The 25540-nt window shown below is 39.9% G+C and overlaps 2 protein-coding genes and 1 pseudogene across 11 annotated transcripts in view; 2 read left to right on the top strand and 1 right to left on the bottom strand.

Annotated features, from left to right (window-relative positions):
- Positions 1-17414, top strand: part of LOC100013692 (MOB-like protein phocein) — a 112728-nt pseudogene extending 95314 nt beyond the window's left edge.
- Positions 1-19446, bottom strand: part of MAP7D2 (MAP7 domain containing 2) — a 204314-nt gene extending 184868 nt beyond the window's left edge. For 4 of the 10 annotated variants that reach the window (XM_007493447.3, XM_056793325.1, XM_007493449.3 and 1 more), the window contains exon 1: positions 19161-19444. In XM_007493447.3, coding sequence (XP_007493509.1) covers positions 19161-19212 — 52 coding nt within the window. In that variant the 5' untranslated portion in view covers positions 19213-19444. Of the gene's footprint in view, positions 1-17181; positions 17203-19160 lie in introns of those variants that run through there. The other 6 variants (XM_007493444.3, XM_007493442.3, XM_016433384.2 and 3 more) reach the window with 4 other exon arrangements.
- A 127-nt stretch (positions 19447-19573) lies between these two features.
- Positions 19574-25540, top strand: part of LOC100013540 (cilia- and flagella-associated protein 276-like) — a 13312-nt gene continuing 7345 nt past the window's right edge. The window contains exon 1 of the mRNA XM_056793328.1: positions 19574-20003. The gene's annotated coding sequence lies outside the window, so the exon portion shown is untranslated. The remainder of the gene's footprint in view (positions 20004-25540) is intronic.

Raw genomic sequence — 25540 nt, forward strand, 5'->3', positions numbered from 1 at the left:
CTGTGAAAACTTGGCTACTCTCAGTAATGCAATGATCTAGAACAATACTGGAAGACATGATGCGGAATGCTATCCACCTCCAGAGAAAAAACTGTTGGAGTCATCTTTCACATCAGTGTATTTATGGTTTTGTTTTGGGATTTTGGTTATATATGAGTGTCCTCTTAAAACAATAACCAAAATGGAAGTGTGTTTTGCATGACAATAAAAATAAAATAAAATAAAACTTCTGTTCTAATGGGAGGGCCAACATGTAAATAACTAGATGCATATAAGATAATATACAGAATACTATATCATATTGTTTGCCACCTTTGCGATGGGGGGAGGAAAGGAGCTTTTAGATTAGAAAATGCAGGAAAACAAATGTTAAAAATTATTTATGGACAATCTAGGTGAAATGGAGGAATATTTACAAAACTTTAAATTGCCTAGATAATAAAAATTATTTCTGTACATGCAATAAAATTTTTTTAAAAGATAATATACCAAGAATATGGAATATGGGTCCTTTCTACTTCTAGCTCTGGAAACAATAATAACATCAACAGTACTATTCCTAGAAGGCTCTGTCAATCAATTTCCCTTTGCTTTCACGTAGCATTCCTATAATTTTCCAGATCAAATCCCTTGCCTTAAGCACAAAAACTTTGGTATGTGTTGTCTTCCCCTTTTAGAGCCCTTCCTTGAAAGCAGGGCCTGTATTATTTTTTATATTTGCATCCCTAAGGTTTAGCACAGTACCTGGCACACAGTAAGTACTTCCTAAAACATTTTTTTAAATTTATGCATTTCATTTTTTCCAGATTACATGTTGATACGACTTTGAATTTTTTTTCTGACATTTTGTAATTTATGTTCTCTTCTTCCGAACACTTTACCTCCCCCAAACTGCAGGCAATATGATATAGGTTGTACATGTATTATCATACAGTACCTATTTCCATGTTTGTCATGTTGTGAAACAAGACGTATACTGCTTATACTAGAGAAAATTCATGGAGAAAATAAAGTGAAGAATGGTATGCTTCCATCTACATTGGACTCCTATTAGTTCCTTCGATGGCAGTGGATAGTCTTTTTCTTTGTGAGACTCTTGGAGCTGTCTGGATCCTTGCTTCTTCTTTTTTTTTTTTAAACCCTTAACTTATATCTTAGAATCATCAGTTCCAAGGCAGAAGAGCAATAAGGACTGGACAGCTGGGGTGAAGTGACTTGCCCAGGGCTACACAGCTAGAAATTGTCTGAGACCAGTTTTGAACCCAGGACCTCCAGTCCCCAGGGCTGACTGAACCACATAGCTGCATCTGATCCTGGCATTGTTAATATGCACTGAATTCACTTGTTCAGTTTGCAATGCCCAATAGGCAGTTTGTCATGTGTGCCCAGAGCTCAGTAGAGACCCTAGGACTAGCTATGTAGATGATAATAAGAGTACATTTATATAGAGCTTCGAGATTTGCAAAGTGCTTTATATGTTCTCTCTTTTGCATAGGGATGACAATTAGACCAATAGGGGAGATCACTAAATAGGAAAGAAGAGAAGAGAACCCAAGGCAAAGCCCTAGACTGCATCCTCAGTTAATGGATGTAACATGGATGAAGATACAGCAAAGGAAACAAATACTTATCAGACTGAAACTTGGAGAACCAAGAGAGAACACAGTATTGTGGAGTCTCCCAAAGGATCCAGGGGGAGCATTGAGGAGACCACAGGAACAACGCTGCAGAGAGGTCAATAAGGATGCAGGCTGAGGAAAGGCCATTAGAGCTGGCAATTAAGAGATCCTCAATAACTTGGGAGAGAACAATTATAACAGGATGAGGGCAGACACTAGAAGTGATCCACCTCTGCTGCCAGAAAGGTGATGGACCCAAAATGTAAAACAAGACAAATTTTTGCACAGAGCCAACATGGAAATTTCTTTAGCTGGATTGTGCATACTTGTTACAAGACTTTTATTTTTCTTTTATTTGTTCAATTGAGAGAGATAGAAGAGAAAAAATCAATGCTGGCAAAAAGGTAAACAAAATAATTAAAAAATATTTAGTTTTATATAATACAGATTTAAATGTATGATATTGTCAGGCTGTGCCATATTGTGTTAGATCATAAAAATCTACTGGCAAAACATCGTAATCTATCCTGGTGCTTTGAGCACATTATCAATTTCCAAGCAAAAAGATAGAAACCCATTTCAAATGAGATAATCCAAAGAAATAAATGAGATGATATTTGTAAAAATAGCACTTAGCACAGTGCCTGGAACACAGTAAGTACTTAATAAATGCTTTAGTATCTCACCTCCCTCCCATTTATTTTCAGGATAAATTTTATATAAGAATTAATTGTTATTTAGGATCATCTAGGTGACTCAGTGGATAGACTCTACCAGGCCTGGAGTCAACAGGATCAGGGTTCAAAACTGGCCTCAAACACTTCCTAGCTGTGTGACCCTGAGCAAGTCACTTAACCTCTATTGCCTAGCCCTTATTGCTCTTCTGCCTTGGAAACAATACACAATATTGACTATAAGGTGGAAGGTAAGGATTAAAAAAAAACAAAACCTACTGCTTATCAAATGTATTAAAGTGAAGCAAACAAAGGAGCTGCCAAACTGTAAGTCTTTTCTAAGTGGAAGGGAACAAGTCTTTATTAAGCACTTGGAAGCTTCAGATGCTTCACAAATATTATCTCATTTAAACAACACTGGGAGGTGTGTGCTGCTATATTCCCCATTTTACAGATGAGGAAACTAAGGCAGACAAAAGTTAAGTAACTTACCCTGGGATCATTCAGCTAATAAGGTTCTGAAGCTGGCTTTGAATTCAGATTTTCCTGACTCTGGGCACAGTACTCCATCCACTCTGTCACCGAGTTGCCTCGACAGTGTAGGGGAGAATTGGACTCAAATAAGGGTCAATACTTTGGTCCAACTCTGCAAAGCTAGGGCAGGAACAAAAGGGAATTTCTACCCACATATACCCTAGGACCTACCTTAATCAAAATATCAGCTGTTCTGCTCTGTTAACCAACTCTATACCTAAGAAGATTCCCCTAAATCCAAACCACTTCTGCTCTTGGTAAACTGCCATTTACTAATTCCTCATCTAACATCAGCAGTCTGCATTTATAACAAATGTGCATGAATCTAAAAGTCAGAATTTTTTTTTAATTCCCTTCAACAATGTTTTGTTTTTATGCCCAAAGGGCGCTAAAAGACTGTCTGCCCTTTGATCCAGCCATAGCACTGCTGGGTTTGTACCCCAAAGAGATAATAAGGAAAAAGACTTGTATAAGAATATTCATTGCCGTGCTCTTTGTGGTGGCCAAAAATTGGAAAATGAAGGGATGTCCTTCAATTGGGGAATGGCTGAACAAATTGTGGTATATGATGGTGATGGAATACTATTGTGCTCAAAGAAATAATGAACTGGAGGCATTCCATGGAGACTGGAACAACCTCCAGGAATTGATGCGGAGTGAAAGGAGCATTGTACACAGAGATTGATGCACTATGGTACAATCGAATGTAATGGACTTCTCTACTAGCAGCAATGCAAGATTGCAGGACAATTCTGAGAGACTAATGAGAAAAAACACTATTCACATCCAGAGAAAGAACTGTGGGAGTAGAAACACAGAAGAAAAACAACTGCTTGATCATGTGGCTCAATGGTGATATGACTGGGGATGTAGACTCTAAGCAATCACCCTAATGCAAATATTAATAATATAAAAATGGGTCTTAATCAATGACACATGTAAAACCCAGTGGAATTGCGAGTTGGCTACAGGAGGGGGTTAGAGGAAAGGAGGGAAAGAATATGAACATTGTAATCATGGAAAAATATTCTGAATTAATTAAATTAAATTTTCCAAAAAGAAATTTTGTTTTTTCCCAATTACACGGAAAAAAAATTTTTTGCCTTCATTTTCTAACATTTTGAGGTGAAACGGGGGCTTTTAATCTAGCATATGTAGAACCAAAACATTTATTTTTTGTTATTCTATTTCAATATATTATGTATTTACTTTACACATTTAAAAACGTTATTCTGAGAAGGGGTCCATATGCTTCACCAGGCTAACAAAGGGGTCCATGCGAAGATTGCTGGAATCAGCTTGAAACAGCAGCCAGTTGCTAAATTTTCAGTGTGAGCATTTAAATCTTGGAAATCAGCAAATTTGGTCTTGATGAATTGTTTTGCTGATTGTCTAGACTTGGGAAAATGATGGAGAAAATGTTAATAAGGATTAAAGTTTAAAATATGTTTTAGGTACATTCCCACTCCCCACCCCATCCACTCTAAGCTGGTTATTAAAACATTTACGAGCACCCACTGGGTCTGACACAACACAAAGGTTAAGGAAACTCCTGACCTAAGAAAACAGCTTCAATTTTCCTGGGATGAACTAGAATCTGGACAAAAGAACCTAAGAATGGAAGCATGTAAAATTACTTACACAAGGGCCCATAGGATCATAGTTTAAGGTGGAGAAGCCTGTCCTTAAAGGCTATTAGGTCAACAAATGATGTGCTAGTAAATGTTTAGCAACTGAGGAAATAACTGGGAAAAACTATATAACCACAAAAGCTTTATCTTTGTGATTGTGAATTTTTTATTTTCTCCATCACTTTCTTAAGGTTAAACAATTTTTTTTTAAAACCCTGACATTCTATCTTAGAATCCATACGAAATGTCCATTCCAAGACAAAAAAAATCAGTAAGGGCTTGACAATTAAGGTTAAGTGACTTGCCCCAGATCTATAGCTAGGAAGTGTTTAAGGTCAGATTTAACCCAGGTCTTCCTGACTTCATTCCTGGCTCTCTGTCCACTGTCCTACCAAGTTGCCCCCCAAATAATTAAAACAATAAATCAAGCCCCAATTTGTAGGCTTTGCTGATTTATAGGTGTAAGTCCTCATTATGAAAATTTAACATCCACCTCAGTTGGAACTGGCTCCAGCACAACTTTGAGCCTGTCTCTCTGATTTTATAGATGTACTTACAAATGAGGAAACTGAAACCAATTAAGTGATTTGCCAAGGTCAAAAAGGTAGTAAAAGCATCAGAGACTAAATTTGAAACCAGGTCCTCTGATTGGAGAGCCAATTTGAGTTTCCAGTGAACAATGCTGCTGTAAGGTAAACTTATTCGCCCCAAGGACACACATCCGATAATGAGCAGAACCAGGATTTGAACACAGATCCCCTGACACAAGTCCTTTCTGTTGAATTCTTCTGCTTCTCTCACAGCTGGTAGATTCCAAATTGAATATCTTTCAGTATGTGGTATAAGACCTTCCTTCTTGATATAGTTTCTTTCTTTCTGCTAACTCTCTCTCTCTCTCTCTTTCTCTCTTTCTCTCCCTCCCTCTCTCTCTCTCTCTCTCTCTCTCTCTCTCCTTCTCTGTCTTTCTGTCTCTTTCTCTCCCTTATGTTCTGTTTTAGAATTGATTCTAGGTATTGATTCCAAGGCAGAAGAGCTTAAGTAAGGGCTGGGCAATTGGGTTTGAGCAAGTTGCCTAAGGTCACACAACTAGGAAGTGTCTGAATCCAGATTTGAACCCATGTCCTGGCTCTCAATCCACTGAGTCACTTAGCTGTTCCTTTCTGTTAAATCTCGAGTCAGCTAGCCTAGTTTTCTTTTTTAATATTCATTTTAAGGTCATCTTCAACACATTAATTGGCAATAAGGATGCTTATTAAAAATAGAAAAGATAGGGGGCAGCTGGGTGGCTCAGTGGATTGAGAGCCAGGCCCAGAGACAGGAGGTCCTAGGTTCAAATCTGGCCTTAAACACTTCCCAGCTGTGTGATCCTGGGCAAGTCACTTAACCCCCATTGCCTATCCCTTACTGCTCTTTTGCCTTGGAACCAATACACAGTATTGATTCTAAGACAGGAGGTGAGGGTTTAAAAAAAGATAGGAAAGAAAATAATGCACCAACAACATTGAACCCTTCCCACAAAAAGGCACAGAATCCTCAGGCACCATTCAATAGTACTAAAAGAAATTAAGACAATGGGGAGAGAAAGAATACTCTAATTCTATTTATTAGTTGTTTAAAAAAAATTAACATCCCAAGCACAGGGGATATTAGAGATATGTGGGAATTAATAGACCATGATAAGAGACAATTATTATTCTTTAGAGATAACAAGTTTCCTAATAGCTATGTTTTGGACTAAAACACAAATGGAGTAGAAATTGAAAAGAGGAGAATATTGCTGAGAGAAAGAAAAGTTTTCATTTTATAATGATCATTAAAATTAATCACTTGAAAGTGAGCCTTTTTAACCCCAAATTTGACTAAGTGAAATCAGATCTATTACTACTGGAAAAGAGAAGGGAATAAGCATTTATCTAACACCTACTATATGCCAAGCACTGTGCTAAGAGCATTTGCAAGTATTATCTCATTTGGTCCTCACAACAACCCTGAGATAGGAGCTGTTTTCCTCATTTTACACTTGGGGAAACTGAAGCAGACAGGTTACACGATTTGCCCAGAGTCACATGGCCAGAGTCTGAGACTGGATTTTAAATCGGTCTTGCTGACTCCAGGTCCATTGCTCTTTTAATTGCACACCTACTTGCCTGACTGATGCAAGTGATCATTGTTTAGTTCTGTTTGGTAACACGTAGAACTCGAAGCTCAGAAAATAACCCATCTGTAAGGGAAACACCTGCTGAAAACTGAGTCAACAGTATTTCATCATCAATCCTTATCCCAAACTCAAGTTAAAGGGTATAGAGAGCACAATGACAGCAAAATATAAAAAGCAACAAGCTAATAAACAGGCATTAGGATGCCATAAAAGTTTTGAAGAGGGTACAGAAAGTTCTTTCTCTCTCTTTCTCTCCCATTCTCATTCTAGAACTCTCAAAGGATTGACATTAAAGACTTCCTAGGTTTCAAGAATCCTTCAATAAGGGGCAGCTGGGTGGCTCAATGGATGAGAGCCAGGACTAGAGATGTTTAAATCTGGCCTCAGACACTTCCTAGCTATGTGGCTCTGGGCAAGTCATTTAATCCCCATTGTCTAGCCTTTGTAGCTCTTCTGCCTTGGGCCAATACACCGTATTGATTTTAAGATGGAAGGTAAGGGTTTAAATTTTTTTAATTTTTCAAAAAGGAATATCTATCTATTCTGGGAGCATACTATTGTACTATAATAAATAATGAACTGGATGATTTCAGAAAAACCTAGAATGACTTGTATGAAACGGATGCACAGTAAAACAAGCAGAACCAAGAGAATATCGTACACAGTAACAGCAATATAGTAAGATGATAGACTGTGAATGACTTGGCTATTATCAGCAAATACAATGATCCAAGACAACTCCAAAGGGCTCATGAAGAAAAAATGCTATTCACTGCCACAGAAAGGATAGATGGAATCTGAATGCACACTGAAGCATACCATGCATCATTTTATTTTCTCTTTTTTAGTGATACATGTCTTCTATAATATGATAAATATGGAAATGTGTAATACTTGATAGCATATAGGGGTAGAGAAGGAGGGAGGGAAAGGATTTGAAACTCAAAATGTGAAAGATGAATGTTAACAATTATTTCTACATGTAATTGGGAAAAATAAAATAAAATGCTACTAAAGAAAGAATTGAGACTGGAAAAAAGAAACATGGTTAATTTCACACACACAAAAAAAAACCAAGCACATGCAAAATGTTCAAATTTCTAAACAATATGAGAAATATGAATCAAGACAACATTAAGATGCTCCCTCATACCCACCAAAATGGCAAAAATATGAAAAAAAATTATGTAATTCCAGTGTTAACAAGGCTACAGGAAAACAGAAATTCCAATGACATTGTTGGTACATACCTTTTGGAGAACATGAAAAAGGGGGGGGGAGGAGTGGTACCAGAACATACCTTTCAAAACCAGAGATTCTCTTAAGAGAATTTTGTCCACAAAATATTATCTAAAGGAAGGGGGGGACCTATTATCATACTATACTATACTATAAATAAAAATAAAAATAAAAATATTTAGAGCTGCTCTGATAAGAAAATATGGTACAGTGGGGAAAGGATGTTGGATTAGAGCCAAAGAATCATCCTGAAACAGTACAATAGCACAGTGAAAAGAGCACTGGAATTGGAGTCAGGAAGACTATATAGAGTTCAAATCCAGCCCTAGAAACTAACTAGCTGTGTGAATACAAGACACAGGCAAGACACAACCTCGGTTTACTTCAGTTTTCTCAGCTCTGAATGAGGATTAATGACCTACCTGTCAGGGTTGTGAGGATCAAAAGAGATATTTGTAAAAGCACTTAGTCTAGATTATAGTGCCTGGCACATAGTAAATACAAATATACATATTTTTATTCCCTTCTCTCAAAATTTGAATGAAATTCTGGTTTTTCCACTATCTGTATGGCCTTGGCCAGACTTTTTTCTTCTTTGCACTTCAGTTTTCTCAACTGAAAAATGAGGAGACTAAACTGCATGGCCTTTGAAGTCCTTTCAAACACTAAATCTATGATCCTTTTAGCTGGTAATTAGAGAAGAGCTGACTAGATTGTGACATATTAACGTAATAAAAAAGGAGTTATTTTCCAGCTCTAAATATTTGGTTTAATGGGAGGAGGGGGAGAACAAAATGAATCACCCAAAGAGCTAAAGATGATCAGCAAACCAGAATGGTGTAGGAAGAGGAGAAGAAAAAATAGGGCCAATTATGGCAGAACTTCAAGGAGACCAGGAAAGTATCAGAAGGGAAATCTTTTGTTTCTTTCAAAATAATTAAGCAAGATGTGACTAGGTGGCTCAGTGGATTAAGAGTCAAACCTAGAGGTCCTGGGTTTAAATTTAGCCTCAGAAACTTCCTAGCTGTGTGACTCTACTGCCTAGCCCTTACCACTCTTCTGCCTTGGAACCAAAACACAGTACTGATTCTGAGATAGAAGGTAAGGTAAAAGAAAAAAAAATTGAACATGTATAACCCAGATCAAATTGGTTGTCAGCTCTGGGAGGAGGGAGGGAGGGGAGGAAGGGAGACAATTTGGAAAACTTATGTGGAAATGTATTATTATATATAATTGGTAATAAATAAATTACTAAAGAAAAAAATTGAGTACTGGGTCACATATAAATAGGGCAGCTGATCCCATACTTGTAAGACAGTTAAGAGGCACAGTGGTTAGAGCAGCTGGGCACTGATTCAGGAAGCCATCACCACTGAATTGCATAATATTAGGGTGAGGTAGGCCTTCACCCCCAAGGAACTGAAGTAAGATATAAGAAGACTGGAAAGGAAAGGCAGATAGTTGATTCTGGGCATAGACAGCCAGGCCTAGATACCAATAGTCCTGGGTTCAAATCTGGCCTCAGACACTTCCTAGCTGTGTGACCCCTGGGCAAGTCACCTTACCCCAATTGGCCTCTCCTTACCACTCTTCTGCCCTCGAACCAATACTTAATTCTAGAACAGAAAAGGAAAAAGGGGGTAAAAAAGATTGGAAAGGTGGGTGAGGGGAGTAGAGTATGAAAGGCTACTTGATCTTAGAGGTGAAAGGGAGCCATTGAATTTTATTGAGTAAGAGTAGTGACATGGCCAGATCTACTCTAGGAAAATTACATTGGTGATTTGAGGAGAGAATCTCAGCAGGCTAACCAACCAGAAGGCTGCTGCAGTAGTGTAAGCTCAAGTGGATGAAGCCCTGAACCAGGGCAGGATCACAGAATTGCTTGAATATTCCTTTCTCTGAATGTTGTACAAATTGTGTCTTTGTCACACAAGTAGCAGATTTTTAAAATTAGATATTCTTCATAACTGTGTATCCTCTCCTAATTCTATCAGATGGAGTGCTAAAAGAAAAAAAAGCAAAGGCAAAGAAGGAAGAAAAAAGGAAAGCTCTAAAAGGTGAGGCAGGTCATTGGAAGGGCTGGGGCAGGAGGAAGGGTAGGCTGGCATAGCAAGTGCCTGTTTTCCTTGGCTGTCTGAAGCTCCGCTCCACTCCCTCACAATAAATATACTGCCAGGCGCCAAAGAATGGTGGAACCAGCCCCAAGTGCTTCATTTGCTCCATTCTCGCTCCCAGCCACCACCCCATGTCTTCCTTGCTTCACAGTAACCCAGACACTGTAGGCTGATTCATTTTAAGAGGCAAGAAAAATGAAGAAAGGTTTTGGGGAGGTAGTATTGCTAGAGGTCATCACATCCCAGGAGGTCTGTTCAGACAAACATCTTTAAATAATTTCTACCTCGCCTTCTTCTATATTCAAAGCAGAGACCGAAGCTGCCACTAAATGTATAAGGACTTTCAAGAAAATTGCTTGCCTGGAATTAGGGAGATTCTTTTGTGAAATTCTGAATTTGACAACCAATAAAACATAGAACAGAAAAAGACTAATAAATCACAAATCACCAATCCCTCTAATTTGCTTTTTTTTATGTAAAAAATTTAGTAATTTCAAAATTGTTCTGTTTTTCTGATTCTCCCTCTGAATCTCTATCTGCTCTCTTTTGCTCATTCTCTTAATGATTGATTAATTGATGCATTTTTCTTTCTTATTCTTTTTGTCATTACTATTACTATTTCCCCTTTCCTTCCAATTCCCTTCCTCATCCTCAATTAAAAACCCTCCCGTCTAGGCATAACCAAGCAAAACAAACCCATAAATTGTCCATATCCAAGAATATATGCTCAATTGTACCTCTTTTCTCTTTTTTTTAACCCAATATTGGCTCTAAGGCAGAAGAGCCAAGAGCTAGGCAATGGAGGTTAAGTGACTTACCCTGGGTCACACAGCTAGGAAGTGTCTGGGGTTAAATATGAACCCAGGACCCTTCATTAGGCCTGGTTCTTTATCCACTGATCCACCTCACTGCCTCCTACACCTCTTTTCTATACTTTTTCTGTCAAGAATTGTACAGCATTCTTCATTATTGGCCCTTTAGAATTATTGTCGGCAACTGCATTGATTGGAGCTTTTGAAGTTTTCTTTACAATATTGTAATCATATAAAATATTTTGTTTCCACTCACTTCATGTAATCTTCTGATATGTCTCTGAATCTGTGCCACTTTTTTTTTTTGCTGTAACTATGGAAATGAGCTGTTACCTATATTTTTGTACATATGGGTCCTTTCAGGAGGATAATGCTTGAGCTAGAGGTATACATGATCACAAAAGATAAAACAAACAACTTGGGTTATGTATAAAAGTTTTTGTAGAAACAAAAATCATTACCCAGCTACCATGATCGCCATCCAGAGGAGCAGTCCTGATGGAGAAGGGGCACTTCCATTCCCCTAACACTGGCACTTCATGTTGACCATCTATCACCAGACAAGGAAGCCAATGAATCTCTAGCCCCAGGCCATTGGCTCTGCTTGTCACCTGCCTCCAAAGGGAACCACTGTCTCTATAGGTACAACACTCCTTACCTCCTCAGTGGGTACAGCTACTGAAGATCCAGAAAACCATGTTCTTGATATTAAAGTCCCTGACACCATTGAATGCTTCAATACTGGATGCCCATGTGGTTTTATTCATGTAAATGATATTAAAGAAGATAAATGACTATCTACCTACTGTGGCTATATGCAAAGGACTACTGGTCCTTTCCATCTAACTTAAAAGCCTAATTTTTCCCAATGTGTGTTATTTCTGTCTACTAAAATTTGAGCTCCCTTAAAGCTGGGATAGATCTTCCTTTTCTGTTTGTATCCCTGGTGATTCTTCCAATATTTTACTGAGCTTATGCCCCAAGGAGGCCATTGAAAGATAGGTCCCATGTTTAACAAAACAGGTATTTCGTAGCAAGTCTCTTTATGATGCTCTGGGACCATGGGCCAATGCATTAGTATTGTTAGTGATTCAGGAATCCTCCAAGACCCCAAGTTATGGATGGGTTGCTATTCTGCAGAAGTAGCAAATCAGGAATTCCCCACCCTGATACTACCCCAGAACCTAACTAGGTAACTCTTTAGGACAATAAAAGGAAGCAAACAAAGCAATGCAGAAAAAAAAAGTGGGTACTCACTGGCCTGAGAATAGCTGAACAAATTTAGGTCTGAATGTAATGGAATATTGTGACGTCATAAGAAACAAGGACACAGGGGACAGCTAGTAGGATATTGGATAGACTCCCAGACCTAGAGTCGGGAAGACCTGGGTCCAAATATGACCTTTAGAAGATTCCTGACTCTGTGACCCTGGGCAAGTCCCCACACTGACTAAGCCTTACTGCTCTTCTGCCTTCCAATCAATACCTAATATTGATTCTAAGATGGAAGGTAAGGGTTAAAAAAAGAAAAGAAACAAGAGTTCTTGGATAGGCTCCTCTGAACTAACTGGCACTGAGAGAAGAAAGGAGAATTAAGAGAACAATGTACACATGTCTAAAATAATGCAAAGGAAAGCAACATTAAAAGACATCAGGGCTCAGCTAATGCAGGGTGCAGTCTTGGTGCCAGAGGACTGTTGATGAAATATTCTCTCTCCTCAACAGAAAGAGATCACAGATGCTGAATGAGGTTCATGGCAGATAAGGGCAATGTGGCTGTTTGACTTAATTAACTGTTCTTCTTAGTTACAAGGCTGGCTTCTCAAGGGTGGGTTGGCAACTGGGAAATGACTGCAATGTAAAACAAAATCATCAATGAAATACTTTTTAAAGGAAAAAAAGGGATCCAGAATGCTACCTATGCAAAGCAGAAGGATAATTTTGTGGGATTTTCTGCATCATAAATGTATGGCTGCTAAATGAGTTTCGTTAGGTTTGGAGGAATTAAACATTAAATCCCACCTGAGATAGAGCCATAAGAATTGGCAAGCTGGGGTCTTAGTCATTTGTGAAACTGGAATTGCTTTGCTGTGGTCTCTTTAAAGGAGTTGAAACATTTCCATGTTTTTATTGCTTTATTTATAAAATGTAGACCATTAATTCCTTATCCTATCTCCCAGGAGTTATTTAGAGGAAGCTCTGTGGGGAAGTCTTGGGTTCTTGGGTTGAACCTCAAGCCAAACTTTCTGCAGACTCATTTTCCCTTCAGGAGCTCTCTTCGTTGCTTTCATTCATTTAATAACTGTTTAGCAGCACCTACTATGCACCAGGTACTATGTCATGGTCTGAAGATATAAAAAAAGGCAACAGACAGTCCCTGCCCATAAGGAGTTTACAATCTAACATTTTGCCAGTCAGTATTGGAAGTCATTCCATCCTCTTTAGAAGTAACATTTTGCCAATAGTTTATATTCTAATCTGTTACTGTCCTTGGCCACACTTTGTTCCACTAAGCAAGGAGAGCAAGTATTTGTTAACTGAGGCAAATTTGAGGTCTTCTTCCTCCCTTTTTACTGTGTTAGGTACAATTAAGTTACACCTTTATAGTACTATGAAGTGGCATATCGATGTATGGCATATTAACCCAAGAAACTTTGGAAGTTAATTTCATATATCTATAAAGCACTTTATACTTGGCTTACAAAGTGATTTCTTGTCTGTTATCTGTTATCTCATAACTACCCTGTGAGGTATGTAGGACAAGTGTTATTATCCTCATTTTACATATATAGAAACTGAGTCAGAGCATTGAAATGACCCATTTCACGCGGCTAAACAAGCAGCTGAGAAACAGCCAATGCCCAGAGACTAACCCCAACCCAAATTCTCTGATTCCAACACCAAAGCTTTTCCCCTAACTACCTTCCCCAGGTTGCTCCTCCCAAATTTGATGCCAGACAAGGAATAGATTTTCTTTTTGCCAAAGGTCTCAGCCTTGGAGATGGATGGTGGTGTCTTTCCACTCTTTATCATTCATTGCTTGGGGCTGTGTAGCAGCCAATCAGGTACCCCATTAAGTTCTTGCCTCTTCTGATTTTCTGAAAGGCTGTAAATTTTTTTTCAGCCTTTAAATGTTTTTTCTATCATATTCAGAAGTACAGTTTTAAGGACTAATGAATATAGATGAGTAAGTTTTTATTAACCAACAAGCACTTATTAATTTCCTACTATGTGCCAGGCAATAAACGTTTATTGAAAGCTGTGGGGTTTTCTTGGTTGGTTTGCATAAAGCCTTTACTGATTTCCCTCCATTGCTAGTGACTAGTACCCAAACTATCTTGTACTTAACTACTTTGTATATATTTCTATTCACTTTATACTACATATTTTATATGTACTTGTCACTCTGCTAATGTGAGCTTAGAATGTAAGTTCAATGAAAATAGGGACTGTTCGAGTCCTTGGATTTGCCTCTGAAGGTGCCTAGCACAGTGCCTGACCCAGGTACTTCATGATTAATACTGATTTATTGATTTGTTTGGTTGAATTTAAGTGAGGCATGATAGATTTTAGTCATACCCATTCCACAGATAAATCATTACCTAATTTCATTACAACAATTTGGGAAAGTCATCTCCAGTTAAAAAATGCAAGAGTAATACACTGGATTTAGCTACCCAGAAGGCAGCTAGGTGGCACAGTAGATTGAGAGTCAGGTCCAGAGACAGGAGGTCCTGGATTCAAATCTGACCTCAGACCCTTCCTAGTTGTGTGACCCTGGGCAAGTCACCTAACCCCCATTGCCTAGGGCTTTCTGCTCTTCTGCCTTAGAACCAATACACGGTATTGATTATAAGATATAAGGTAAGTGTTTAATATATATGTGTGTGTGTGTATATACACACACACACACAACCAAGAGGATCTTGGTTCAAATCTGATCTCAGACACATCATAGCTATGTGATCCTGGGCAAGTCACTTAACCTGCATTGCCTAGCCCTTGCCACTCTTCTGTCTTACTAATATAGAAGGTAAGGCTGGGGGGGGGGGGGGGACAGATGGTAAGGAGTTTGTTTTTTTTTTTAATGTAGAAACCTCTTTCAAGAATTGAATCCATCATAAACAGTGCCAAAGGCCCACTGAACATCTTTTAACCCAACATAAAACTGGATAAATGAAATCTAAGACTAAGAACATTTGCAAGATAACCCAAGAAAGAATTCACTTACATATTAAACTGAATCTCAGAGTACTGGGGAGAAATTCAACTAGGTTATAACTAAAACAAAATCCAACCAGGAATGCTTTATTTATATTCTCATGTCTTACATGTCTAATATGTCTTATATATGAGACAATTAGAATAAATTATATATGTTTTATACATATATACATACACACAGTTAAGTGGCACAATGGAAATTCTACCTCAGACATTTAATTAGCTATGTGACCCAGGGCAAATGATTTGACTACTCTTAGGCTCGGTTTCCTCATCTGCAAAATGGAAATAATGATTTGGGAAGAACAGTATAAATGCCACTTGTTATTGGTATCTTGTCTGCCCAACTAGCTCTTTGAGGGAAACTATTGTCTTCCACTTGGGCTGTCTCCAAAGTACAGTGCTGATCATAGTAGGGAGAGTTAAAGAAATAGTTGAGAAATAACTTGGAAAGAATGGGATGATCCCAGTTCCACAAATTTTAGGATTGCAAAGGAAGGAAGCAAACATTGATTACAACTATTATCTCATTTAATGCTCACAACAGATCTTGAAGGTAGGTATTATATCCCATTTACACAGGAGGAAACTGAGGCAGGTATAAATTAAGTGACTTGGTTCCCAGGGTTATACAGCTGGCAAGTGTCTGAGAATGGATTGGAACTCAGACCTTTTTGGCTCCAGTCCACCACCACCCTCTCCTGCCCTCCACTGTACCATCTAGATCTCCTAAAGGTTCACCTCATCCCAGACTTCATTCTAGACCCTGTTTGGTTAAGAGCATTTGACCATCTCTTACTACCACGTTAAGGACCAAGTGAAACAAACCTCAAACGTTTAGAAGTGGAAGAAAATCTGAGAAAAATTGGTCTAAGCCTCATTTGACAGATGAGGGCACTGAGGTCCAGACAGAAGTTATTTCCTCGATGTCATACCACATTAACAAACATTTATTAAGCATCAACTGCATGCAGAGAATTGGATCAGGAGAAAAGCCTAAGTGCTCTTTCCCCAAAAGTCCTGAACAAAGAAACCAGACTGCTTTTCCAGAAAGACTGATATTTTTATGACTCCAACAAAAAAAGCATTATTATGCTTACTTCTGGACTACACAATAGTTAACCTGAAGCTTCCAATATTATTTCTTGCTTTCCCTACCTACACCAAAGTATACTCAGCTCCAGGAATTTAGATTTCTAGTCATCTTTTCAAAAATTCATGACTTGTTTCTTTTCAGCTTTAAACTTTAAAAGAAGGAAAATAGCTTTGAGCTTATGTTACCTTATGTTACCACAAAGCATATTAAAATATTTGGCAATAAAATTGCAGGTTACATAGTTTCATTGAAAGATGAAGATATTCTGCCTTTGACAGGTAATATTAACAAAACAAATCCTGGAAAACTCTATCTTAGCTCCTCAGGAAAGATATGGAGGCAATTGAGTGTCACAGTGGAAACAGCACAGAGTCTCCAAGATCTGAGCTCTCACACAGCCACAGACACTAGCTTTGTGACCCTGGGCAAAGGACTTAATTTCTGTTTGCCTTGGTTGCCTCATCCATAAAGTGGGGGGAAATGATAGTACCCACCCTTCTGAGGTGCTTCAAATGTTTGTAAAGCACCTGGATATTCATAAAAGATAGGAATGAAAATACCTATCAAAAGGCAGGCTTACTATGAAAATGGGTTTTGAGCATTAATACATATATAACCCAGTGGAATCGTTTGTTAGCTCTTCGAGAGGGAAGAAAGGAGGGAGAGACAATGAATCATGTAACCATGGGAAAATATTTTAAAAATAAGATTATATTTTAAATGGCACCTTTACATATTTTATAAACTGTAATTGTTTTTTAATTGCACTGCTTGAAAAATAGAGAATTTTTTAAACCCAAAGAAATGAAATTATGAATCACAGAGGTACAAATGGACCTTAGGCATCATTTAATGATCTTATTTCCTAGATGAGGAAAACAAGGCCCCAGAAATGAATAACTTATTCCTGAATAGGGCCATACAATTGATCAATGAGCATCACCTAGATTTCTTTCTTTCCTGCATTTGTGATCTTTGCAATACAATACAAAAATGCATATCTTAGCTACTTAAATAGCTGGTTTTTATCATATTACTTTAGAAAAAAAATCACCCGAACATTACGAAATGATTCCCTACCGCTTATCCTCCAAGACTCTACGTAGCCACTTCAAAGGGTTAGTGGGGCCAAAATTCTTATCCAAAATTCCGCATATTTTCAATCCGATTCTCTTTCTCTCCAACGACAGTGTGAAGTTTGGAACAAGTTTCTAGCCACTGCAGTCTGGGGCTGGGAAACTTATTTGGTACAGCTGCCACGTAAGAACAACTGGGGCAGGTCTAAACACCTGAATTCGCCTCTCGGCGAATAGCTTCGGTCTCATAAAACCAGAGTCTATTTTAAAGCAAACAGAGGAACTTTGTACAAGCGTACATGCTGATGAGTAACCAAATCCACAGCTCGCCTCCCTCCCGCTCAAGTCGAAGCACTTTTGCTCCTACTGGGCTCTCTTTGGAGCTGCCGCTTTGTAATAAAACTACGCTCTGCACCCTCAGGAACCGTGAACCATTAATCTCGAACAACTTCTGCCTATAGCTGTCCCGATGTTCACACTTCCAGGGACTTGAAGACCAAGCAGTCTCACCATGCCGGCACACCATGTTTTTCAATGCGTGTGCGTTGTACTATGTGTGTCGGGTGGGGGTGGGGGGCAATAAGCCTACATCTACGGTCTAGATTACATGCATTACACCTCCCCACCCCCACCCCCAGCCTGCTTTGGGCCACTGTCGGACAGCAGAGCTTCCCATTGGGGAGGGAGATTCGCTTCAGCCCTGCTCTCTATCATAAGCGACCCAACCGACCACCCCTGTGTACTTACCACACACACACGCACACTGGGTGGTGCTGACACCTTTACAAAGCGCTAATCTGCACACAGGTGAGACACTGCCCACTTTCCACCCCAAACACACACACCATGTTGGCAACACCCTACCCTATCCCGAGATTTCATAGCTGCTCGTAACCTGAGTGAGCGCTCACACAAGTATACACATAGGCACATACATTGGCCTCTGGAGCTCGGCAACAGGAGGGCGTCTGGGCAGTTGCCCCCTCCACCAGCTCACCACCCGGGCTAGGAGGCTGAGAGGGACGGTGGCGAGGGGATAGTTGTCGGTGACAGGCAAAGAAAGGAGAAGGGTGAGTGGAAGGAGGTTTAAAAGCCCAATTCTTGGAAAGAAGTGGAAATCAGGCTTAAATCAGAAATATCCTCAGTCCTTGCTCCCCAAGACCCCTCTCTCTGTTCACGAGCACGATTTGGTACCAGGCCGAGCAGAGAAAGAAAAGGCATTTTAAGCCTTTCCGGGAGAGGTCCAAGGGTCTCTCCACCACCGCAAAGCACTGGCCTGAGCTCCCCCTCAGGACCTTCTTCTTTCCCCCACCCCAACCCATGCATAGGTGCAGGGTTGGGGGTTGGAGGAGGATGTGCTGTGCGGGCCCAGTCAGGGAGAGCTGAGCACCGATAGAATTGGGGACCCTGCACTCCCACCCCACCCCGCCTCCTTTCCTCTTTCTTCTCCTTCACGCCCCTTTCCAAGAAGCGATGCTGGTGATGACAGGTTCGTCAGTCCCCCTTCTCTTCGCCCCCAGTTCTGCAAAAAGGTGGTCTGGGCGGGCAGGTGGCCCGCCGCAGGGACCCGGACGAGAGAGCTCGGGCGCATACTAGACAACATCTTTCTCCAACAGAGAAAAGAACAAGGACATGCCTTAACCTCCAGCTGCAGGCAAAGGAAGGAGAGCAGAGCATATCCCCTCCTGCAATTTCTAGGATTGCACTAGCCCCAACAGACCACTCTTACATGTCTCTTGCCCCCACCCCACCCCCACCCCACCCCCACCTCCTGGAGCCGACCGTGCACACGCACTTTCTCTGGTTCTCTTTCTCTCTTACACACATACACACACACACACACTCTCACGCACACGCACACACGCGTACGCAGCACCTCACTCCAGCTGTGCCCCATTGCGGGCAGAGTAAAATGTGCGTGGCAGATACAGAAGGGAGAGGACAAACGCAGGACAGAGCCTCGGAAGTCCGCGCGTCCTTTACCTGCTACTCGATGGCTTGACGGAGAGGCCCGCGCCACTCCGGTCTCGGCCATCTTCCAGAAAGAATTAGCGATTCGTAATCACACCTTTCTACTCCGAGAGGCGGCGGTGGCTTCGCGGTTGTCGCCGTCTTTGCAGCCCAAGCGGCTTCGGCTGCTCCGGCTCCGCTGGGCCCTGCGGGGCCACCGCACAGGCGCATTCACCAGCAACCTCGGCACCTGATCCACATACACACACCACGCAAACACACAAGGCAAACACATTGTAAACACACACCACGGCTGGGGGCGGGGGTGATGGAGGGGAGGTGGCGTGCCCTAGGGAAACAATACGCAGACTGATGCCACCAGATACATCAGTGAAAACGGTGACGGGACAATCTGGGGCGGGCGTGTCTGCCAGCTGTGTACGTGAAGAGGGCGCATGAATCTGGATAGTGGGTTTGTTTAGGAAAAGCGGGATGAAGCGAGTGTCCTTTAGAGCTCGGTGTACAGGGAAAGAACATTGCATTTAGAGTAGAGGGACTTAGATTTGAATCCCAGCTCTGTTACTTCCTCTCCAGGTGACGCTTCCCCTCTGGTCACCTAAATTGTAAAATGTGTGGATTGGGTTTGATAATCTCCCAATTGAGTTTTACTGGCTCCGTGAATTAGATTAGCCTTGTTGCAAACAATTCACGAAATTAGACCTGGGCCAGAAGCACTCCAGGAAGAAGGTAAAACAAACAGCCAGTGACCCTACCAGAGGCTGTGAGGATCCCAGATGCTTCTAACTACCTGCAGAACGCTCGGAAGGGGGAAGAGATCCTGCCACATTTTTCCAATTCTCCCGGGTCACTCAAAGGGCAAGTGTCTTATAGAATCTCCCTTACCGCAAAGTAACAAGGTCTACTGAAATGGGAGGCTGCTGTAAGCTGAGGCAGTCATATAGCAGAACCAGTGAAAAGAGCATTGGGTTTGGAGTTAGTAGAATCTGTTTTATTACTTTTTTCCTACCTGTGTGACTTTGGACAAGTCTCTGGGCCTCAATTTCCTCTGATGTTAAAATGAGGCACTAGAATACTAATCTCCAAGGTTTCTTCCAACTGTAAATCCTATGATGATGAATGAGCTTTTCCGATGATTTCCAGGCAGGCTCGCTTTCCTCTGGTCTGTTCCCAGGGGAAGCCTGGGGGTTACACGTGTTTATCCTTGGGCTGATAAATTTGATGCTCTTATCCCTACCCCAAGATGTACAAGATTAAAAAGATACATAGAAGTTTTTAGGCATACACCCAGATACCACCATCTAGATTCTTTGCTATGAGCTTGGAAACAACATTTTGAGTTCCAAAAATATCTGCCTGATGACTGAATTCCTGGCACACATTGAAAGGTATGGAGGAGAGTGAACTAGGAGTGTGGTAAAAAGCCAGAAAGGGAGGGATTAAGATAGACCTAGATGCAGGTACTTTAAAAAGTAGGCAGGTTAGGGCAAGTGTCCCAATCTAATTCAAAGGCACTCTGTAGCTACCAGTGATGTCTAGGTTAAGAAAAGACAGGATAGTCAATACCACATAATAATCTCCCCTGGCCCTGGTCCCTGCCCATTCAGTATCTTGACACCATGAGAACCCAAAAGCTTTCCTTAAAGGATCTCTAAAATGAATGCACATTATGATTCAGACTTTTCTTAAAACAAAGAAAAACAAAGACAAACTCTGAGGTGGAATCAATGACTCAAACACAACGCATTTAACCAGTTAATGAAAGGATGCTTAGGTCTATAAATGTTTGCAATTGTGCTGAAAAGAGATGAAACTGAATTAGCTTGTTAAATTAGTGAAAAGGTACATTACTGAAACATTGAAATCAAGAGAATTGGTTTCTGACCTGAATTTCAGCTAAATCTTTAACCTTAACACAACTTTTTTGAGTTTGTTTCTTCACCTCTAAGGGGTTTTATAGTGCATTCCAACTCCTATATGTCCACACTGGTTTCCTTTTCTTCTCAAAGAGTACTTGCTCCTCTCTCCAAATATGCATAGCAGACTAACATCCTGGGACAATTCTATCCTTTGCAACTGTCTAGGATAACTATCAGAACTCAATCCTCAATGCTTTTTTAAAACTTTGCCTATAATAATATTTAATTTTCCCCCAATTATTTATAGAAACAATTTTTAATATGTTTTCTGACATTTTTCTATCTAAATTCTCTCCCTCTCTCTCTTCTCCAGTCCCTAAGAAAGCAAGCAACCTGATATAGGTTCTACATGTGTTATCATGCAACACATATTTCTATATTCATCATGTTATGAAAGAAGACACATATCACACATACAAGAAAAAACTCATGAAGGAAATAAAGGAAAAAATGATATGCTGTAATCTGCATTCAGACTCTTTTAGTTGTAATGCAAAGCATTTTTTTTCATGAGTTCCTTGAAGTGTTCTTGGATCATTGCATTTCTGATAATAGCTAAGTCATTCTTAGTTGGTCATCTTACAGTAATGCTGATACATAATATTTCCTGGTTCTGCTCACTTCACCTTGCATCAGTTCATATAAATCTTTCCAGGTTTTTTTTTAATCATCCTGTTTGTCATTTCTTATGGCACAGCAGTATTTTTCATTACAATCATATCTCATGACTTGTTCAGCCATTCCTCAACTGATGGGCAACCCTTCAATTTCCAATTCTTTGCCACCACAAAAAAGAGCTGCTATAAATATTTTTGTACAAATAGGTCCTTTCCCCCTTTCTTTTCAATCCTCAGCACTTAACATCACACTGCCCTTCATATCCTTGTCCTAGTGATCTTCAAATCCTAGTTGTTATTTTTCAAACATAGTCCCCCACTGAATGCTCCCTTATTCTCCTCCTCCTCCTCCTCCTCCTCCTCCATACAACCTCTCCTTCCTCAACTTCCCTCTTGGTGTTGTTTGGTTGTGTCCAACCCTTAGTGACCCAGGGGACCATAGTATGTCAATACTTGATATGGGCTTTCTTTTTTTTTATTTAGAATATTTTTCCATGGTTACATGATTTATGATTTTTATTCATATTTGCAATAGAGTGATCCTTTAACATCAAAACCCTAATCGTATCCCTATCAAACTACGTGATCAATCATATGTTTTTCTTCTGCAATTCTGTTCTCTGGCTGTGATTGAGAAGTTGGATTACTTCTTGTTCCTATATCCACTTCCAGGCTCTTGCTCTCCCACCATCATTCAGTAACCCTCTTTCTTTGACATTGAGTTTATATTTATCACCAAGTCAAAATTCTAGTAGCTATCTAGTCATCTCTAGGACACTTTTTTCCTTCCTCAGGGAATTCAGTGACTGGCTCACAGTCTTTCTGTTCTCCTTAATTTTCTGAAATTCTTCCAGTAGCTCAATTTATTAATTTCCCATGACCTTCTTCTCCACCCCATTTGGGCTACACACAGCAGTGGCTTTTCCTTCAATTTTGTCATCCTCACAAGTATTTCATTTCCATTTTCACAAACTGAAATTTCTTTATTTGATCCTAATGTTGTCTTTCAACCTCTGTCCCTCTGCCTTTGAGCCCCTAACCCTGTTCTTTGTCCTCACCATGAACTTCAATCCCTCAGTTTTGTTTTGTTTTTTAAACTCTTGCCTTCTGTCTTAGAATTAATAGTGTGTATTGGTTCCAAGGCAGAAGAGTGATAAGGACTAGGCAGTGGGTGGTGGAGAGGGGGGTTAAGTGACTTGCCTAGGATCACATAGCTAGGAAGTTTCTGAGGCCAGATTTGAACCCAGCGTCTCTCATCTCCAGGTCTGGCCCTCTATCTATTGAGCCTCCTAACTGCCTATCTCTTTCCCATCTTGACCCCTTAATGAACCAGTTTCACTCTACCCCATTCTTTTCTCTTGACTCTTTCCCCTTTATTGTATGGTCAGTCTTGCCCTGTCAACCTTCAGTTTTGGATTATGGTACTTACCATCTGCTGGTTTTGCTCCTATATATGTGCTGCTGAACATAGCTGGAGAACCTCACTAGACCCTACTGACTACTAACTCATATAACAGAATGTCAACTGGACCCTCACCACAGTAAGATAAATTTTTTAAACCTCTTGAATCAATTCCATTTCTCACACATCATAGCAAGTTCTCCAAACCTTTACATCTCTCCTCATACCTTCCATCAACCCCTCTCCCCAAACCTTATCAGCTGAGAACTTTGCCTTTCCTCTGAAAAAACTCAGGTCATTCACTAAGAGCTCCCATCTTTTTGCTGTGTTAGCCCTACAGTCAGGAAGACTAGGGCTCAAAACCAGCCTTGGACACTTAATTTACTATATTAACTAAGGCAAGTCAATTAATCTTAACCTCTGCCTGTCTCAATTTCCTCATGCATAAAAAAGGAATATATAGCATGCTACCTTCCAGAGTTGTTATGAGGACTAAGTGAGATGTTAGGTATTTTATAAACCTTAAAAACTATATAATATTATTATGACATAATATTACATAAATGTTATTATTAGCTCTCTGGTTTCCCTAAGATTTCTCTACCAATTTCCTGGCCAGTTGCAATTCTCTTAAATGGGAAGGAATCATTATATCCAATAAATCACAGCTAGTAGGTGTACTGGGGGCAGCTAGGTGGTACAGAATAGAGCTCAGGGCCTAGAATCAGAAAGATCTGAGTTTAAATCTTATTTCAGATACTTCCTAACTCTGTGACCCTGGGCAAGTCAGTTAACCCTGTTTACCATAGTTTCTCATCTATAAAATGAACTGGAGAAGGAAATGGAAAGCCACTCTAAGATCTTTGCCAATAAAATCCCAAAGGGGGTCACAAAAACTGGGGAAAAAAAAGACTGAACAGTAACAGCACAAGGTGCACTGAGTTGTGTGTGTCTTAGCTTGCAGTTCCTTAGTTTAACATAACACTCCATCTCCTTTCTCCATCCCTCCACAAATGACTATCCCTCAAGCCTGGGATGCTCCAACCCACCCAACCACCCCCAACCATCTCATGGTTTCTTTGGATTCTTTCAAGACAGTTCAAACTTCATCTGAATTTCAGGAGGCCTTTGTGGGTCCCATTAGCTGCTAATGCTCTCTTCCATTTAATTTTTTCTGTATAGAGCATGTATGCACTTTGCTATTTATATTGTTTCTCCCAATGGAATATGTAATCCTTGTGGGTAGGGACCCCCCCCCCTTTTTTGGGTCTTTCTTTATGTCTTTGACACAACATGATATCTGACACATAGTAAGTGCTACTTGGTCTCACTGGCTGTGTATCTTACACAGAAATGGGGGAAGTTCAGGAAAGGGATAGATTTTAGGGGAAAGTTAATAAGTTCTGTTTTGGACATATTGAAAAGGAAATACTCTTACAATGCAATATTAAAAGAGGAAAGCCTACACCAAATGATGCCTAGCCATGGAAAATAGTATTAACATATGTCTAGGCTGATGCTTCAACTGGATATGAACTGGCATTGACAAAACTCTAGAGAGCCCATTTAATATGAACTCATGGTTTCAGGCTGGCTTTGCTGAAGGCCCCACCGGAGAGCTGTCATGATAAAATATGAGACAATTTGTTTGGTAAGCCCAAAATGTAAAAGTCAAAGATTGTATTTTTTGCTCAGTGTCAGGACTTATCCCAAGATTTTTCGTTCACTGATTTGTTGGAAATAATTGACAGCGAAACAACTTTATTAAGAGCAGAAATGGTTCAGAAGTTGATGCAAAAATCTACATTATTACTAGCTAAAATTTATATTTTCTAAAGTGTAAGTAGTTCAAAATTTAAGTTTTACTTTAAGATTTAGTCTGTTTTGTTTGTGCATTTGCTGAAAATTTTATTCAGTATCTTTCATGCCTGGGTAATAATGAAAACTTTTGTAAACATGTTTGTTGAATGACATCATTACAGCTAACATTTCTACAGGACCTTGTGTCGGATATTTTGCAAAGCACTTTGCAAATATTATCTCATTTGATCCTTTCAATAACCCCTTGAGACAGGTGCTATTATTATTCCTTTTTTACAGTTGAAGAAACTGAATCAGACAGAGGTTGACATGCCCAGGGTCACACAACTACTAGGTATCTAGGGTCAAATTTGATCTTAGATTCTCCTGCCTTCAGGCCTGGCACAATCCACTGTGCTTCCTTGTAACTTTCTTAACTAAATATTCATCCTTCTTAACTATATATTAGCACTATTGCTACCATTCTTATACTTCTTAATTATAAGAAAGGTAGCTTGGTGTGGTAAAAGGAGGTTTAGAATTGTAGCGTGAGGGACTGGCCAGCAGCCCTCACGCTAGAGGAAAGATAGATAGAAGTTTATCTCTGGGGGAACCAGGATCTGAAGCTGAAGGGATGGCAAGAGAGAGACCAGATAT

Source organism: Monodelphis domestica, chromosome 4, assembly GCF_027887165.1.
Source record: "Monodelphis domestica isolate mMonDom1 chromosome 4, mMonDom1.pri, whole genome shotgun sequence".
In the NCBI taxonomy this organism is placed as follows: Eukaryota; Metazoa; Chordata; class Mammalia; order Didelphimorphia; family Didelphidae; genus Monodelphis; species Monodelphis domestica.